The following is a 15829-nucleotide window of genomic DNA, read 5'->3' on the forward strand; positions in this document are numbered from 1 at the left end:
CCGAGCTCAGGATCCGGCGCCGCGGGATGGAGCTCCGCCGCTCAGCGCTAGGGGGCGCTGCGGCGCGGCTGCGTGCCCCGGTGCCGCCTCTCCGCCCGCTCCGCTCCGCGCCGCGCCATGGGTGCCGAGCGGGAGGCGCGGGCCTGCGCCGCGTTCTACGGAGATGCGGGGCGGTGCGGGCCGGGCCCCGCCGTGCTGTGCTGCGTGCGATGCCTGCGGCAGTTCGCGGGGTGAGCGGGGCCGGGCCGGGCGGCTGGAGCGCGGGTTGGGGTACGGCGCTTCGGAGGAAGGGGAGCCCATGGTGGGGCGCTTTTCCCCGCGTTTGTTATGCGGGCTGCGGGTGGGGGAGATGGGAGCGTGGCAACCGCGTGGAGCTGCGGCACTCCTAGCTGAGTTCAAGTCGAGTCTGGGTATCCGTACCACTACAAGCTGGGTCACCTCCTGTGCATCCCCAATGGAGGTGGAGCAGCCCTCGCCCAACCCAAATCCCCAGCCGCATTAAGCAGGGGCACCCCCAGCACAACCCTCCTGCAGCCCGGGTATCCCCACCCCAACCCCTTCCGAGCTTGGGCACTCCAGCTCTAACAAGTTGGGATGCACCCATGCTAAGCTCCATTCCACCAAGGTACTCCCACGGCAAACCAGCCCCGTACACCCCACCTCGTCTCCATCCCATTGCAGGAGCACAGCCAAGCGGTGCCGGGACAGGCATCTGGAGGAGGCCCTGCAGCTGGCACGGGAGCTGGGGGAGGAGCTGCGGGCGCTGGGCGAGACGGAGGTGCGACCACTGCTGCGCTGTGTCCTGGCCTTCCAGCTGGAGGCAGCGGGCAGCTCCAGCGCCTTCCAGAAGCTGGAACAGGTCCGTAACGGCCCCCTATGAGTGATCGTTAGGGTCCTTCTGGGGCTGAGTGGGGGGTCTCTCAGCAGATTGTAACCCAGCTGGCCGTGGGCCATGAGGCTGTGCTGGCGCAGGAGGTGGGCACGATGCTGGCCAGGCTGACACCGCACGGAGAGGTGAGAACAGCTGGCATGTGGATGCCACCGTGCCCCTGGTCCCCTGCCTTTGGGGTCACTGTGGAAGGGAGCTGGTTACGGGAGCTTTGGAGGTGATTTTGCCCCATGCATTGTGTGGGGTGTGAAGGGTGCCTGTCCCTCTGCCCCCCAGGTGCTGTCCTCTGAGGACCTTCAGGCAGGTCAGTTGCTACTCTTTGACCCCTTGCCCATCCCTGGGAGGGACACGGATGACACTGTGCCCCTCCTGCAGTATGCATGTTCATAGAGGAGAGCAGCCTGGGACGTCACCACTGGCAGCAGAACCTGGCCCCACTCCTGCAGCACCTGGCCCGCACGCTGAGCTATGTGTTGCAGGGCCAAGCAGCACCAAGTGGCACCTGGAGCTGCCTGGCTGTCAAGGTGGGAGCTTGCCTCAGGAAAGCATGCATGTTTTTTGGAGGTGAGCTGTGCTGGAGGCCATCCTCACTGTCCCCTCCATTCCTCCAGGCCTGCCTCCAGCTCTTCCAGATGATGCCAAAGGATGTGGCCCCACTGGTGTGGAGTACAGCAGCAAAGGATGAAGCCCTGCAGCGCATCCTGGGGCTGCTGCTGGAGGCAGTGGCAGGGAAGGTGCGTGCGGTCCTGGTGCTGCAGGGGCAACTGATGTCCCCAGTGGAACATTAGAGCATCAGAGGGATACTCTGTAGCTGCCCACATAATGCATAGAGGCTAGAGATGTGCATTTGTTTTCTGTGTCCAGGCCCTGAGCAAGGATGTGCGGCTGCTGGCAGGCACGGCACTCAGCATGCTGCTGAATACAGCCCCACAGCCTGAGAGCGGGGCCAGAGCTGCACTCGCCCTCTTCCAGCTCGTGGACAGAGGTGTGTGCTACGATGGCACTGGGAAGAGCCTCAGCAAAGGGACTGAAAGGGGACAGGACACTCACCGTCAGTCAGAGTTCTGCTGCTGTGTCCACTTTCAGGGGCCACCGAGTGGATGGATGGTGGAGTTTGGTTCTCTGTCCCATTTAATGCAGCCATTTCCCAGCAGGTGCAGGGGAGCTGAGAGTTGGGGAGCTGATGGTGGAGGCTCACAGCGTCCCAGAGTCAGATGGGCTGGAGAGGCTGGTGCTGAGCAGGGGACTGCTGACGTGCTGCCGTGCGGACATCCTCTGCAGCCAGTTGGAGGGCAGCACCTGCCAGGTATGAGGGCTTACTCCAGGGTCAGAGCCCCTCACCCAGCAGTGGGAGTCTGGGGTAAAGTCACTACTGACACAGCAACCTGCTCTGAATCACACAGCAAAAGCTGAGCTGCTCTCCTGGAGCTGAGGGCTGCTAGGCAGTCACATAAAGCTCACATGGATGCCAAGCTTTCTCCTGTTTTGTACTGAGGCTTTTTTCCCTTGGAAGTCCCCATCTGCCTGCTCACTGACCACTGTGCTTCTGCAGGCCTGCCTGCTGCTGGATGTGCTCTTTCCCACCGTGTGCACCCTGAGCAAGGAGCAGAAGGACTGCCACTACCACTGCTTCCAAGGTAGGAGACAAACCTGCTGGTGGGGCTGCCAGTGCTGCTCCAGTCCATTGAATGCCATCCCCCCTGGGCTGTATCTGTCTGGGCTGATGGCTCCCTGAGCCCCACAGCCCAGCTGAGCTCAGCACTGGGGCCTGTCCACTTCCAGTGCTGGTGCTGTGGCTGCGGCGCGTCCAGGAGAACCTTCCTGAGCTCTGGCACCTGCAGGGCAGCCGCCTCCTGGCCAAGGATGCCAAGCTGCTGCAGGAGCTCACTCGGCTGTTATGGGACAATGCCGAAGCCCCGGTAAGGCTGGAGAGGGCACCCCCAGCACTGCTGCAATGAGATGAGCCATCTCCTGCCATCCCCAGCTCCCTAACCCATGGCTGCCTTTTAGAAGTACGTGGCGACAGGGTCTCTTCTAAAGCAGGAATTCAGAAGGGAAACCTTGGTTTCCATCCTTCCCCAGGTGGAGGGTGTATCTGAGTTCATCCAGAGCTCCTTCAGACTCCTGGTGGAGATCTACCACCTGGAATGCCAGCATTTTAAGGACCAGGAGAGACCCCTCTACCAACAGATGCTGCAGAGAGCAGTCTCAATGCCGTGGCAGATCAAGGCCAGATATGTGCCCCTGTGTGCCATTGTTCCCTACGTGGGCAGCCAGCAGGTAGGGGATGGCAAGGTTGCATCCCTATTAGCGATGCAGTGGGTAGAGGTGGCTCATCAGGTGCTCATGGCCTTTCCCATAGGTGCTGGACGCCTGCCCCATGCTGCCACAGCACCTCCTGAACTGCCTGGCTACCAACCACCTGTGCCCCACGGCCACTGAGCTGTACAGGGCCCTGGTTCAGCAGCAGTGCTCCCAGGGGCAGGGTGACGAGCAGGCTGAGCTCTGGGCACAGCACTGGCTGCCACTCTTCAGCCAGGCGCTGCGTTCACCCCTGCCCATCCTGCACAGCAACGCCACCAACCACCTCCTGCCTTGGACGCTGCGGCAGCTCCCAGCTGCTGGCACACTGCTGGCCGCTCAGTTCAGTGGTGCGGACGCAGCCGCACTGCGGGCCTGGGTGTCACTGCTGCGGGTGCAGAGGAGCACAGCTGGGGTCACAGCGCTGCGGGCTGAGGAGGCAGCACGGCTGCAGGCCTGCCTGCGTGCCCGTGAGGAAGGAGTGCGGCTGGCAGCACTGGGGCTGCTGTGCAGTGGCCCCAGGCACAGCCTGGCAGGCGCTGAGGAGCGTCTGCTGCGGGAGTTCCTGCCCCTCAACCTCAACTGCCACACGTCTGCCTTCCGGCAGCTGCTGCAGGCAGCCCTGAAGAAGGTGCTGGGGCGGCTGCGGGACGGTGCGCTGGCACGGCTGCGGGGGAAGGACCCCAAGGAGCCAAGGGGCGAGGGAGTGGGACAGCTGGCACAGGCTGTAGGTGAGATGGCCACCATAGCACTTCCGAACAGCCCTAGGGGCCTGGCAGGCAGGTGGCCACGGTGCTGGGTTCTCCATTTGCAGACTTTGTGGAGTGGCTGCTGCAGCTTTGCATCTCCTCGCTCACCCCCTGGGCCAACTACCAGAGGAAGAAGACGGCTCTGCTCCTGCTGACGGCCATTCTGGAGACCTGTACAGACACCTGGAGCCCTGAGAGGAAGAAAGGACAGCCCCCACGTGAGTAGGGACACCCCAGCCAGACCACCCCTGGACTCTCGGGCTGTTCCTCTGCCCTATTTCACCGCCTTCATCCTCATCCCTGCAGGGACGATGGCCACGCTCTTGGCCCATGCCAGGCAGAGTGGCTGCTGGGACTTCTTTTCCCAGCCCAACCTGCTGGCACTGCTGGGCTGCCTGCAGGACAGTACCAACGAGGTGGGTGCCACCTGCTGCCCTACTCCCCCCAACCCATCTCCCCATTCTCACCTCTCCTCCTCTGGCAGATCAGGGACATGGCCTCAGAGTTGCTCATCCGCTACTTCCCTGCACCATTCCCTGAGACCCTCACTCCAGCACTGCTCCAGTTGGCCCAGGATGCCCTCAGCAGCCCCCGCGTGCAGGAGGCCGAAGTCGGAGCAGTGCTTATGAAGACAATCCTGCAGAAGTACGAGCGTGGGATGGGCAGGGCAACTCTTGGCAGCCTAAAGAGTTGCTTTGGCTCTGCAACAGTGGAGGCAAAGTAGGGCTGGGGCCTGCACACCATCAACGTCCACCTCTTGCTCCAGGTCAGACAGCAGCACCCTGAAGCTCCTGGCCCTGGAGGCCAACACAGCCCAGACACTGACAAACCGCAGCCTATACTTCGCCCAGCACCTCCTGTGGGTACTGCAGACCCAGCTTGCCACAGCTCAACAGAACCTGCTGCAGGCAGCAGCCATAGCACCAATGCATGGTGCGTGCCTGGGCTCTGGAGGAGCTCCATATTCCCTCTCCAGCCATACATCTCATTTTTGGAATGTCAGATGGCCCCAAGCCCTGCCGTAACATGAGATGGGTGTTGTTCAGGTGTGCTTGCAGCCCTGCGGAGGTGCCTGCTACAGGTGCCTGAGGTGGTCACCTGCATGCAAACAGCAGAGTCAGCACAAGGCTGGCAGGAGTTGCTCAGCAGCCTGGTGGGCACTGCAAGGGACATCACCTCCCTGCTGCTGGGGGCTCTGCAGAGCCAGCAGGGGCCTGAAGCTGAGCAGCAAGGTGAGAGAGTCCCTGCAAGGAGCCATTTTCACCTCTATTACTGCTATCTTGGACTCAGCTGTGAGCTCCAGCAGTCCTCCACACTGCCAGGAGCAACCTTTCTTAAGGCTCAGATGAAGCTTCCTTTTGCAGTGGCTGCTCCATCATTTGCAGACATGGGGAATGCAATTGGCTCACTCATCATGCTGGGGAAGGGCCAACGGGAGGAGGAAGAGGACTCAGTTCTGCTGTCAGAGGAGCACAGTCTGATCCTGACCTGCTGTTGGGTGTCAGTGAAGGTAGGAGCATCTCCCCATGGTACAGCCCAGTTGCTGGGCATCTACCCTCACTGGTGACAGGGGGCAGAGGAGCAGTGTACTTACCTGGAGGCTACCATAGCTTTTGCTTCTCTCCTGGGAAGTGGAGTGGAAGACAAAAGATGGAGAGACCGCAGCTTTCCATCTCCAAAAGCAACCCCCCCCTTCCTCACTGCTCTTTTATAGCTCAGCTGCTTTCCCAGCACTGATAATGCCCAGCTGGGCAGGAGCTGGGCTGGCCCTCCTCACAGCCCTGCAGCTGTATTGAGCTGCACTGAAGGTACCTGTCACAGCTCCCTTCTGACAGCACCCATCACAGCCTCTTACCTAAAGCCTGCCCAGCAACAGCCTGGAAAAAGAACATTTCTGCTATGCAGGGCATGCAGCAGGCTGAGAAAATGCTGCAGAGGCTGTGTGCTCAAAAGCATCTTGGTGGTCATGGGCTGAGCAATAGCAGTCCTTGCTGGGCAGCTCTGCCACGGTGGGCGTAGGGAGGACAGAAGTGTTGGGCAGCTCTGCTGCCTCCTCCACACCCTGGCTCTCCCCAGGAAGTTGGGCTGCTGCTGGGAGGCCTGGCTGAGCTGCTGCTGTCATCCCCTGGAACAAAGCACCTCCTGCCCCTTGCCAGCCTGCAGACAGCTGCAACAGTCTTCCAAGAGATCCTGCTGCGGTGCCGGCACTGGGTAAGCACATGGCCTGCCTGGGGTGAGCTCGGCCTCTCTCCCACCCTTCCTGATCCATCCTGCAGCCCTGGGGGCTGTGGGAGGGTGGAGAGCAGGGAGTCCTGACATCGCTCTGCCCTAGGGAGCAGTGGAAGGCTGCAGCATGGGCTTCACCAAGTTCTGTGCTGCTCTGCTAAACCACCCTGACACAGAGATGCAGGTGATACCACAGATCATACTGGACCAGGTACTGTGCCTGTTCCTGCTTGCGTTCCACTCATCTCCAGCATCCGTATCCTCCAGCCCTGGGGAGATGCTGCAGGCTGGTGCTGGTTGCTCCCTGCAGGGAGGCTGCGGGCTCCACCAGGCAGGTTTCACCGGTCTGGATGGGCTTTGTTTCTCAGGGGTTAGAAGCACTGAGTGGACCCCGGAGCAGCTCAATAACGCGCCGTGCTGCCGGCTTCCCCATGCTCTTCCTCTGCATTGTCAGTGGGGAAAACCCAGCCCAGGCACGTCCACTTCTGACCCGCTGCATCCAGACACTGCTGGGACTGGCCACCATGGCCCTGCCACAGGATTGGGACCAAACCCTTGACCTCCCACAGGTGACTGCAGTGCACACTGATCCCTTTGCCATTAAAGCCAGCTTGGGAATGGGGTGGTCTGCACAGAGCCCCTCAGAGGGATCTGTCTGCATTGGCTACTGCAGCATGAGGCTGTTGGTGCCTGGTGCAGCACGGCTGAGCTCACACACTCTCTTTCAGGTGTGTGCCCTGCACGTGCTGCAAACATTGGTGCGCGGTGCAGGGCTGGGCACTGCGCTGCTGCGGCATGCTACACCAATGGTGGCCCTGGCACTGCAGGGACTGAGCTCGCCTTGCTGGGCCATGAGGAATGCGGCCATCCAGCTCTTCAGTGAGTACCCCAGCCCTGCAGCGGTGCCCATGGGGAAACAGGAACCAGAACTGCACTCCAAAGCACGGGTGCACATCCTCATCCCTTCTTTTGGGTGGATCCCAGGACTGGAACGTGGCATTGCCCTTCAGGAGTGTTTGATGTGCTCCCTCCCCACAGGTGCTCTCACCACACGGCTGCTGGGCCAGAAGCAGAGCAGTGCTGAGGGCTGCCTGGTGGAGGGGCTGAGCCTGCCCGCATTCCTAGGGCAGCACCCACAGCTGGGTGCTGTGCTGCTGGCCGAGCTGGGAGCAGCTGTGCCAGGGGGACCTCACCTGCGTCCTGCACTGCACGCCATCCTCACACTGCTGGCACAGCTGCAGCCTGGCCCCGATGACCCCAGTGGGTAAGGCAGAGTGCTGGCAGTAGATGTTCACTCCTCGGTGTGTCACCACACTGTGCCTGTTTTACTCCGTAGTCCCTCCACTCACTTTCTGGAGCCGCTGCTGGAGCTGGCAGGGAGCCCCATCTATGCCGTGCGAGCCATGGCTGCCAAAGCTCTGATTCCTGTCGTCCCACCGTCCCAGCGCCCGGCTCTGCTTCTGCATCTGGCCCAGCAGCTTCCTGCACCCGGGGGGATCAGCTCACACAACACCCTGCATGGGCACCTGCTGCAGATGCAGGCACTGCTGGCCCCCCACCCAGGCACCGACGGGTGAGTGACCCTGCATTGCCCCATGGCTGTGGTGCCTCTCTGTCTGGGCCCCACGGTGAGGGTGTGTGTCCCCACAGGCTGCCTGCTGAGGCCTTGCATCCCGTGGCCCTGCAGCTGGAGGCGCAGGGTTGGCTGCTCAGCCCTGCCCAGCGCTGCCCGCTTGTCCGTGCCGCCTTCCTCCAGGTGCTCGCCCTCCTGCCCAGTTCCCTCAGCCCCAGCTTCACACAGAGCATCTGGGATGCTGTCAGTGCTGAGCTGGGCAACCTCAAACTGGGCAGGGAGCCGGGCTGTGCTGAGCTGCAGGTACTGCTCCTGTTCCCTGCTGTAAAGCTTAGGGCATGGGAGGTGGGAGCCCATCCTTGTCCTGTGCCCAGGAGCAGAGCACTGAGAGAAGGTCTCTGTTTCCCTCCAGGTGGGTGCAGCTATTCTCCACCAGACTATGGCCCGCTTTGCTTGCAGTGAGGCAGCCCGACAGGCTGACAGCAAGAGAATCCACACTGTCTGCTCACTTCTGCAACATCCGCACCCCGATGTCCACCTTGCTGTGCTGAGCTGGGTGACCGATGGGAAAAGAGCAGAATGCGAGGAGCTAGAAAGGGCCCTCCATCTGACACTGCTGGTACAGTGGGGCTCAAAATCACAGATCCAAAGTGGGACACTAATGCACAGTGGTCCCTCCTTGTCCCTCATTGACCTCTTGGGAGGAAGCACAGCTTCAGTGCACCCTCAGGTGCTGCTCAGGACAGCGTTTCTGAGGGCTTTGCTGATGGGGAGTACTGACCTTGTCCATTCTTTCCTACTGTTGACCAGGAGAACTTACAGTCAGTGCTGCAAGACAGAGGGAACAAAGAGTTCCTGAGATTGTACCTTGAAGCTCTGATGCATCTTTGCAGAAGCTGCCCATCTTGGTCTCGGGAAGCTTCCCAGAAGCTCCAGGGCTCTGCCTTAGCATGTGTGGAAATACTGCTCCTTGTGATGGAGACGGAGCGCCCTGGTCCAGAGCTCCTCTCCCAGGCGCTGTGTGCTGCCAGCCTGCTGCTCACTGTGGGGTAGGGCTGTGGGATCAGAGCCCTGGGCTTTGTGCCTGGGTCCTGTGACCTCCAGGTGGTCCGTAAGCCAGGAGCTGTGTGTGACCACTTCCTCTGCTCCACTCAGGTTTGGGGCCGAGAATGCCCTGCTGGTACAGCGGTGGTGCACGATGCTGGAGGCGTGTGGCCGACCCGTGGCAGATGAGGTGCTGCGGCTGGCAGCTGCGTGCTCCCTGCAGACAGCAGGCACCGAGATGCTGCAGCAATGCCGGGGGGCTTCTTGCCCCTGGCTCGTCCCTGTGGCACTGCGGTAGGTCCTAAGCGGCCCTGTATGTGTGCTCCCTCCTCTACTGCACCCACTGGGCATGCAGCAATGCTTTCCTTCCTCCGCAGGGTGATAAACATGAGCATTCACCTCCTGCAAGATGAGGACCCTGATGTACGGCATGAGGCTGCAGGCTTTGTGAGCCTAGTCCAGCATGGCCGGGGGCAGCCGGGAGGAGATGGCTGCATCTTTGTGCAGGGCAACGTGGGGCTGCTGAGCCTCCTACAGCTCCTCCTGGATGAGTTTGGGCATCACCCCGAGACCTTCAGCTCACTGCTGCAGCACGTGCCCCAGCCCAACCTCAGGGCCATCATAGAGGACCTGGAGGCTGACACGTGAGTACAGCCCCCTGCAAGGGTTGGGAAGGGAGGAGCATTGGGTGGCAAGAGGTTTTATGTCCCCACTGCTCCCCTGCAGCCCCCCCAGCCTGTACAAGGAGGATGAGCCCAATGTGTTTGCAGAGCCAGCCGCCCTGGCGCAGCAGCTGCTGCCCTTCCTGCTGCAGCTCCTGGAGAAGGCTCCCAGCTCTGCCCTGCACTGGCTGCAGGCTGCAGGCCCCGGTGTGCTGCAGGACCTGCACTACTGCCAGCAGCGATGGAGCCACGGTATGGTGGCAGCCCTGGGCTGGGAAACCTGTGGTCCCAAAGAGCCCAGTGCTCACTGGACCTTCTGTTACTCTCCCTGCAGAATCAGCTGCACGCTGCTGGATGAAGGCGCTGGGCTGTGCCATGCTGCGTGCTGCCTTGGCCCTGCTGCTGGTGAGGGCACAGCTGGTTGCCCGTGTGCTCCGGGTGCTGGGTGACAAGCATGGAGCTGTGCTGGGGTTAGACTGTGGTGCCCAGGAACTGGAGCAGGAGCTGGCTCTGGTGCAGGTGCTACTGGCACAGCACGGGCTGGGCCCTGCTCCCCGACAGAGCACTGTGCCGGCAGAGCAGGGAGAAGCACATGGGGACGGCTGATGGCTGTGGGCACGGAGCAATGTCACCGAGGGGTCCTGCTTCTCGTGGCCGCATCCTGACGTTTTTTGGGTGCTCCCTGCAGCATGGCTGCGGGTACAGGGGTGGAACTCAGGGGTAGCAGGATGCATCCACTCCCTTTGTGCCTGGATGCAGCAGCAGCAGCGGGCAGGGCACAGCGGCGGCTCCGTCCCACCGCCACCGGTGCGGCATCGCCCGCACCTCTCCTGCGCTGCTCGCTGGGATCCGGCTGGGAGGATGGGACGCGCACAGGCGCTCTCCTTGTTACCCCGCTGCCCTCCCACCACCTTTTTTATCCGGTGTTTTAGCTGTATTTTGCGCCCAGCCCGGGTTTTCTATTCCAAATAAAGAGCCCCGCAGCAGCCGCGCCGTGGAAGCCTCTCCCTGCCTGAGATTGCGGGCTCAGCGCGTCCGGCCGGCCTCCGCGGGGCTCCCGCTGCTCCGCCCCGGTACCGGCTCCGCCCCGGCGCGGAACAGGACGCGGCACATCCGCTTCCCGCGGCGGCCCGGCCCGGTGGAAGGTGAGAGCCGGGGGCGGAGGACTCGGGAGCACGGGGCGGGGGGAACCCCTGAGCCCCCGTCCCCGCCGCAGGGCGGTATGAGCGCGGCCAAGCCCAAGCGCATCAAGTTCTCGGACGAGGAGAAATTCCTCATCCTGGAGGAGTTCAGCCTCCGCAAGGACATCCTCATCCCCAAGAGCGGCCGCTACCGCAACACGCAGGACCGGCAACGCGCGTGGGAGGAGATCGCGGCCGCCGTCAACGCGCTGAGCCCGGTGGTGCGGCGGACGGCCGAGGAGATCCGCAAGAAGTGGCATAACATGGTGCTGGACGCGCGCCGGGAGCTGGCGGCCGACAAACACCCGCTACTCCGCCAGCGGCCCCAGGAGCGGCTCTTCCATCACATCTTCGCCCTCTTCAACAAGCCCGGCCCTCCGCCCGCCCTGTCTTTCGGGCTGCCCGCGGCCGCCCCCGAGCCGCTGCCGCGCGGCCCCGCTCCAGAACGCTTCCCCGGCCCCGAGGAGCGGCCGCTGCCCGGCGCGGAGAGCAGGCTGCAGCCCGCCCCAGGACCGGCCGCCCCCCGGGCCGCCCAGCCGCAAGGCGCAGCCCCCGGACCTCCGCCTGGCAACCCCGAGCCGCCCCGCGTTAAGTGCCCGCCGAGCCCCGCGCTGGCGTGGCCGTGCCTCGAGGCCATGGCGAGTCCCGCATCGCTGGGAACGGGCAGCCCCGGGCCCCCGCACGACAACGGTGAGCAGCCCCCAATCCGTGCTGGGACTCCCGATCCCATTTCCAACACCAGAGTGAGGTTCTGCATCCACTTCGGGCAGCGATGCTGCAGCAGTTTGGTGATATCTCCCTTTTGCCCTCACCAGAACCCCATTCCCACTCCCCTCCTAGCCTTAACACCTTCCCTCATTCCATGCAGGTGGCACAGCGGCCTCCGAGGAGCTGTCAGAAAAGCAGAGGCGGCTGCATACTGAGATCCTGGAGCTGCAGAAGGAGACCCTGCAACTGCAGAAGGAGAAGATCGTGCTGGAAAAGGAGAAGCTCCTCCTGGAAATCCTGAAGCTGCGCAGGGAGTTGGGCACGTGAGGGGCTGCGGGGTGATGCCAGGAGCCCTGTGCTGCTGCTCCTGGGGATATTGAACATTTTGGGACTTGCCGGGTGCCCACACGGACTGCTGGGTGCTGTGGTGCATGGGGCTGAATAAAGTGAGCCATGTGGGATGTGGGTATGGTGCTGTATGGCTGAGGTGGGGGCCTCAGCTGAAGCCACCTGAGGGTGGCAGGGGGGGACAAGCAGGCACTGGGGACAGCGATGTTGGTGCCATATGATGATAAAATTGTTAAGATTTGAGAAGACCTCTGTTATCATTGAATCCAACCATTGATCCGTTGCTACCATGCCCAATAAACCACATCCCCCAGTGTCACACCTCCATCGATGGTGACACCATCACTTCCCAGCCTGTTCCAATGCTTTGCTGCTCTTTCAGAGCAGAATTTTTCTTAATACCCAACCTGAGGGCACTCTGCCCCGAACAGCATCGCCACAGCCATGCCCTTGCTTTCCGTGCCACCTTTAATTGTGCTCCTCACACCACACCAAGCAGCCGAGATGCCCTTAAAGGAATTGGGCTCTGCTCACCTATACAAAGATGAATGCTGGGGGTGGACAGGCGCAGCCCTCCTGCAGAGCCTCCCGCACCCACGAGCCCTGGCACCCTGCTATGAAGGTGGCCACCCAAAACGTCCTGTAAGGAAAACCCAGCAAATGTTGTCCTGCTGTAAAAAAATATAGATGCTAAATTATCATTTTTAATGGGGAGGAAGATGGAATGCCTCTCGGAAGTGCCCTTAGGGCACATGGCATTTCCCAAAGGACATTCCTCCCCAGATTTGCCTACCTGGCTCCTTGCACCCCATATCCATCACACTGGGGATGCCCATGGGCTGTGTCCCCCCAGCATTCAACGCACACCCGCCTGTCCCGCTGTAGCCTGCGGCTCCAGGGCTGCCCACGACAGGCAGCTGCCACCTGCGTCAGGCGGAAAAAGCTGCAGGAGATGGGGAGGTGGGAGCTGGTTTGGGGAAAAATAATGGTTGGAAGTAAAGTGTTTGCTTTATAGGAGCTTACAGGGGTTCTGCGGGGGGTTGGGGATAGGGTGTGCAAAGGGGTCATAGCCCCATACCTACCTGGGTGACTCCTCTGACTGCTGCATCCCAGTTCTGCGCCAGGGATCCCTGATGTCTGGGCTGAAGGAATCGGGGAGCAGTTTGGCCACCCCTGGCACAGAGCAGCAATGGTGAGGTGGTGACAGCCACTACAGTGCAGGGCTAGAAGGGGGTCCTGCATTACCTTTGGCAGCCCCACAGGCCGGGTCATCCCCCAGGCACCCACGGCGCTGCTTGAGGTCAGGGCAGGGCTCCCCGCCGTGCCGGGGGGGCACGGTGACCTGGCGGCTGCGGTCTTTGCTGCCCACCCCGCATGGGGAGCTGCAGCTGCTCCAGGGCCCCCACGGCCCCACTGCACAGCCCACTGCTGAGAAGAGAGAAAAGAGATTCAATAGCGTAGAAGAAGAAGGAACGGGAGTGGGGAGAATCTGTGCACAGCAGGGAGAAGGGGGACCCCCGTGGTTCAGCCCCACAGCATAGTGTGCTTTTATTGTCAGGCTCTGCATCGAGCTGAGCTGGGACCTCACTAATCTCTGTGGAGATTACGGAGCGCTGACAGTGCTGATGTCCAGCACAGCCCCCGACCCTGAGCAGCAGTGATAGGCGTGTGGCTCAGCCCTTGGTACCCACATCCCAAAAATCAGCTCTGGAGCTCGCAGTGACAGCACTGCTGCTGCTGTCATGTCCAGCTGCAGAACACGCTGCGGGATCCCTCAATGAACAGAGAAAAAAGCAGAAAACCGGGATGGCATTTGAGACACACCCACCTACAGCCCCAGCTGTAACACAGCTCATCACCTTTCACAGGGACCACAGGTGGGAACAGCAAAACCTCACCGACACGACACCCACCACCCTCACCCTGCCCCACTGCTCACCGGCACGGCGGCACGCAGCCTGGTAGTCCTGGCAGCAGTCACCTGTCCTCTCACAGTACGAGTCGCAATAGCAGCGAGTGTGGCGTGCACTGCTGGCCCAGCAGGCGTTGTTCCTGCCTGGGCAACAGCGGTGCCGGCAGCCACCCAGCACGTAGCCAGCAGCCAGCAGCCACCCCCCGCACAGCAGCAGCCCCTGCATGCTGCCGCAGTGCCCGGCTGTCCCCTGAGAGGCTGGGCTGCACCGCACCGCCCCTTGCCTGGACGTGGGGATCAAGCGCCTTTCGTTCTGCTCCAGTGCCCTGGCGCCTGGCTGTACACACATCCCCATTCCAACCACCTTGCTGAGCTGAGCTGGGTGACCAATGGAGAGGGAGCAAAGTGCAAGGAGCTGGAGTAGCCCTTCTAGCTGATGCTGCTGGTAAGGTGGAGATCCAAGTAGGGCATTACTGTACCGCATCCCTTCTTGTCCCCTTGGGAGGAAGGACAGGTCCATAGCACCTTGTCAGAGTGTGTCCAGAGGAGGGTCACAAAACTAACTCAAGGGATGGAACATCTTCTCTATCAGGAAAGGCTGAGAGAAGGGCTGCGAAGCTGTGCAGCCTGGAGAGCAGAATGCTCCAGGGAGAGCTGAGAGTGGCCCTTCAGTATCTAAAGGGGCTGTAAGAAAGAAACGACAGATTCATTAGCAGGATCTACGTGACAAGACAAGGAGAGATGGTTTCAAACTAAAAGAGGGGAGATTTAGGTTAGGTATAAGGAATTTGTTTGCAATGAGAGTGGTGAGGCACTGCACAGGGTGCCCAGAGAGCTGGTGCTGCCCCATCCCTGCACACAGCCACGCTCAGGGCACGGGGCTGTGAGCACTGCTGGAGCTGTGGGTGTCCCTGTGCACTGCAGGCTGTGGGAACAGACAGCCTTTGGGGGTCCTTTCCAACTCCAACCATTCTATGATTTTGTGATCCTCCAGTGCTGCTCAGGGCAGCGTTTCTGATGGGGAGCACCTACCATGCCCCTCCTTTCCCGTCGCTGACCAAGAGGGCTTACAGGCAGGGCTGCCAGACTGAACGAAAATCACTACTTCCAGGTTTCCGCTCTGCCTGTATCTATAGCGATCTTCCAGGCAGCAATACACATGCGCTCCCAGATGCGGAAGAAGCATCTCTCTTCTGTTACCGCTCTGCACCGACAGTCCGCCAAGCTCTATGGTACAAGTCCTCCAGGCTCTGCCACGCACGCGTACGGACATGCGGACGTAGCGCCGCTCCGGTGCATGCAGTACCGCCTCCCATCAGCAGGGGGCGACGCGAGAGCCGTGGGGCGCCTGACAGGAGCAGCTCTGTGCGGCGTGGTTCAGGCGGTGCGGGGCTGCGGGTTCGCTTCCTGCGCTTCCTTCGGCTGAAGGCTGCTGCTGCTCGGCACGGCGCAGCGTACCCACAGTGAAGACCCAGGCATGAATTAGGATCGCTGCTGTCTCAGATTCACACTGTCATCAGCCAAAGAAGTGCTAATTGCACTTGCATCCCTGTGAATGCTCCACTGTAGCAGAAAGAGGAATGCGAATCAGAAGTCCAAAATGTGCAATTTTTCAGTAGATATATCAAGATTCATCTTAAATTTCGATCATAAACACATGCTGTCCCAGCTCCCATCTTCCTCATGAAGACCTGGAGGGTTGTGACTGCGAAAAGCACTCCTACATCACAGCTGCAATTCTTGTGCCAATAAAACTGCATGTTTCAATAGGAACAACGGCACTGCTCGGCTACCTCGACTCTGACCTTGCCTTCTGGTATTGTACATGCAGCAGCCTCCTTTATTCCCAATGACCATCCTTACAAAGTCTGTGGAAGAACGGCTCCCCAGCCTTCAAGCAGCACGAATTGCTTCTTGCAGCATCTTCTTCCTCTCTCTCATACATGATGTTCATGCTGGCACACACTGGGCAGCAAACATGCTTTCCCATGTCACGCTATCTTCTGAGCAAATCTGTACTGTTAGCATCTATTCTTGATGATTTTTCTTACTGATAACCATTTCCAGCACCTCCAGTAAAATTAAAACAATGCCCTGTGCCACAGACTGCATGCTCCTGAGCTTTGGAGCAGAAGGGCTTGGAAAATAAGCACCTATTTCCTCCTATTTTTGGAAAAAAAAGAAAAAAGAAATAAACAAAGTAACATATAGGAATTACACTGACTGCCTTCCCAGC

The 15829-nt window shown here is 60.7% G+C and overlaps 3 protein-coding genes and 1 long non-coding RNA gene across 13 annotated transcripts; 2 read left to right on the forward strand and 2 right to left on the reverse strand.

Moving 5' to 3' along the window:
• The first annotated feature begins 92 nt into the window (after nucleotides 1–92).
• On the forward strand, nucleotides 93–10433 carry LOC125701817 (thyroid adenoma-associated protein homolog). Of its 9 annotated transcripts, none has more exons than XM_048964332.1 (31): nucleotides 93–230; nucleotides 682–859; nucleotides 928–1014; nucleotides 1166–1193; nucleotides 1265–1413; nucleotides 1501–1623; nucleotides 1754–1874; nucleotides 2041–2195; nucleotides 2442–2526; nucleotides 2672–2808; nucleotides 2972–3169; nucleotides 3252–3921; nucleotides 4005–4157; nucleotides 4246–4355; nucleotides 4424–4584; nucleotides 4706–4872; nucleotides 4986–5171; nucleotides 5304–5449; nucleotides 6016–6150; nucleotides 6272–6376; nucleotides 6534–6734; nucleotides 6894–7044; nucleotides 7204–7429; nucleotides 7502–7738; nucleotides 7816–8041; nucleotides 8151–8357; nucleotides 8549–8787; nucleotides 8894–9076; nucleotides 9160–9426; nucleotides 9509–9696; nucleotides 9779–10433. In XM_048964332.1, exons 1-31 carry the CDS (start codon nucleotides 118–120, stop codon nucleotides 10048–10050), a joined length of 5604 nt encoding a protein of 1867 aa, XP_048820289.1. In that variant the 5' UTR covers nucleotides 93–117; the 3' UTR covers nucleotides 10051–10433. The 9 variants fall into 9 exon arrangements, with proteins under 9 accessions (XP_048820289.1, XP_048820290.1, XP_048820291.1 ...); XM_048964333.1 differs by having other exon boundaries at nucleotides 2044–2195; XM_048964334.1 differs by having other exon boundaries at nucleotides 9553–9696; nucleotides 9779–10014.
• On the reverse strand, nucleotides 4028–5990 carry LOC125701820 (uncharacterized). The gene is made up of 3 exons (XR_007380370.1): nucleotides 5534–5990; nucleotides 4407–4576; nucleotides 4028–4130 (listed from the first exon to the last, which is right to left on the reverse strand). It is a non-coding gene; the product is annotated as an uncharacterized LOC125701820 (long non-coding RNA).
• On the forward strand, nucleotides 10185–12065 carry LOC125701819 (myb-related transcription factor, partner of profilin-like). Its single transcript, XM_048964342.1, has 2 exons — nucleotides 10185–11315; nucleotides 11494–12065. Exons 1-2 carry the CDS (start codon nucleotides 10667–10669, stop codon nucleotides 11658–11660), a joined length of 816 nt encoding a protein of 271 aa, XP_048820299.1. The 5' UTR covers nucleotides 10185–10666; the 3' UTR covers nucleotides 11661–12065.
• Nucleotides 12066–12186: 121 nt separating this feature from the next.
• Nucleotides 12187–14715, reverse strand: LOC125701750 (somatomedin-B and thrombospondin type-1 domain-containing protein-like). Of its 2 annotated transcripts, XM_048964205.1 has the most exons (6): nucleotides 14626–14715; nucleotides 13621–14277; nucleotides 12927–13109; nucleotides 12764–12854; nucleotides 12475–12648; nucleotides 12187–12321 (listed from the first exon to the last, which is right to left on the reverse strand). In XM_048964205.1, exons 2-6 carry the CDS (start codon nucleotides 14111–14113, stop codon nucleotides 12216–12218), a joined length of 1047 nt encoding a protein of 348 aa, XP_048820162.1. In that variant the 5' UTR covers nucleotides 14114–14277; nucleotides 14626–14715; the 3' UTR covers nucleotides 12187–12215. The 2 variants fall into 2 exon arrangements, with proteins under 2 accessions (XP_048820162.1, XP_048820163.1); XM_048964206.1 differs by having other exon boundaries at nucleotides 13621–14661.
• Nucleotides 14716–15829: the final 1114 nt, after the last annotated feature.

This window comes from Lagopus muta, chromosome 17 (genome assembly GCF_023343835.1).
Source record: "Lagopus muta isolate bLagMut1 chromosome 17, bLagMut1 primary, whole genome shotgun sequence".
NCBI classification, from domain to species: domain Eukaryota; kingdom Metazoa; phylum Chordata; class Aves; order Galliformes; family Phasianidae; genus Lagopus; species Lagopus muta.

Excerpts from the sequence above, each read along its gene's own strand:
- LOC125701817 (XM_048964332.1), top strand. The coding sequence starts at position 118 with ATGGGTGCCGAGCGGGAGGCGCGGGCCTGCGCCGCGTTCTACGGAGAT. Across the intron at positions 7,430-7,501 it reads GGCCCCGATGACCCCAGTGG|TCCCTCCACTCACTTTCTGG; the intron begins GTAAGGCAGAGT and ends TTTACTCCGTAG. Across the intron at positions 8,042-8,150 it reads CGGGCTGTGCTGAGCTGCAG|GTGGGTGCAGCTATTCTCCA; the intron begins GTACTGCTCCTG and ends GTTTCCCTCCAG.
- LOC125701819 (XM_048964342.1), top strand. The coding sequence starts at position 10,667 with ATGAGCGCGGCCAAGCCCAAGCGCATCAAGTTCTCGGACGAGGAGAAA. Across the intron at positions 11,316-11,493 it reads CGGGCCCCCGCACGACAACG|GTGGCACAGCGGCCTCCGAG; the intron begins GTGAGCAGCCCC and ends CATTCCATGCAG.
- LOC125701750 (XM_048964205.1), bottom strand. The coding sequence starts at position 14,113 with ATGGACCTGTCCTTCCTCCCAAGGGGACAAGAAGGGATGCGGTACAGT. Across the intron at positions 13,110-13,620 it reads GGCTGCGTGCCGCCGTGCCG|CAGTGGGCTGTGCAGTGGGG; the intron begins GTGAGCAGTGGG and ends CTCTCTTCTCAG. Across the intron at positions 12,649-12,763 it reads CAGTCAGAGGAGTCACCCAG|CTCCCACCTCCCCATCTCCT; the intron begins GTAGGTATGGGG and ends TCCCCAAACCAG.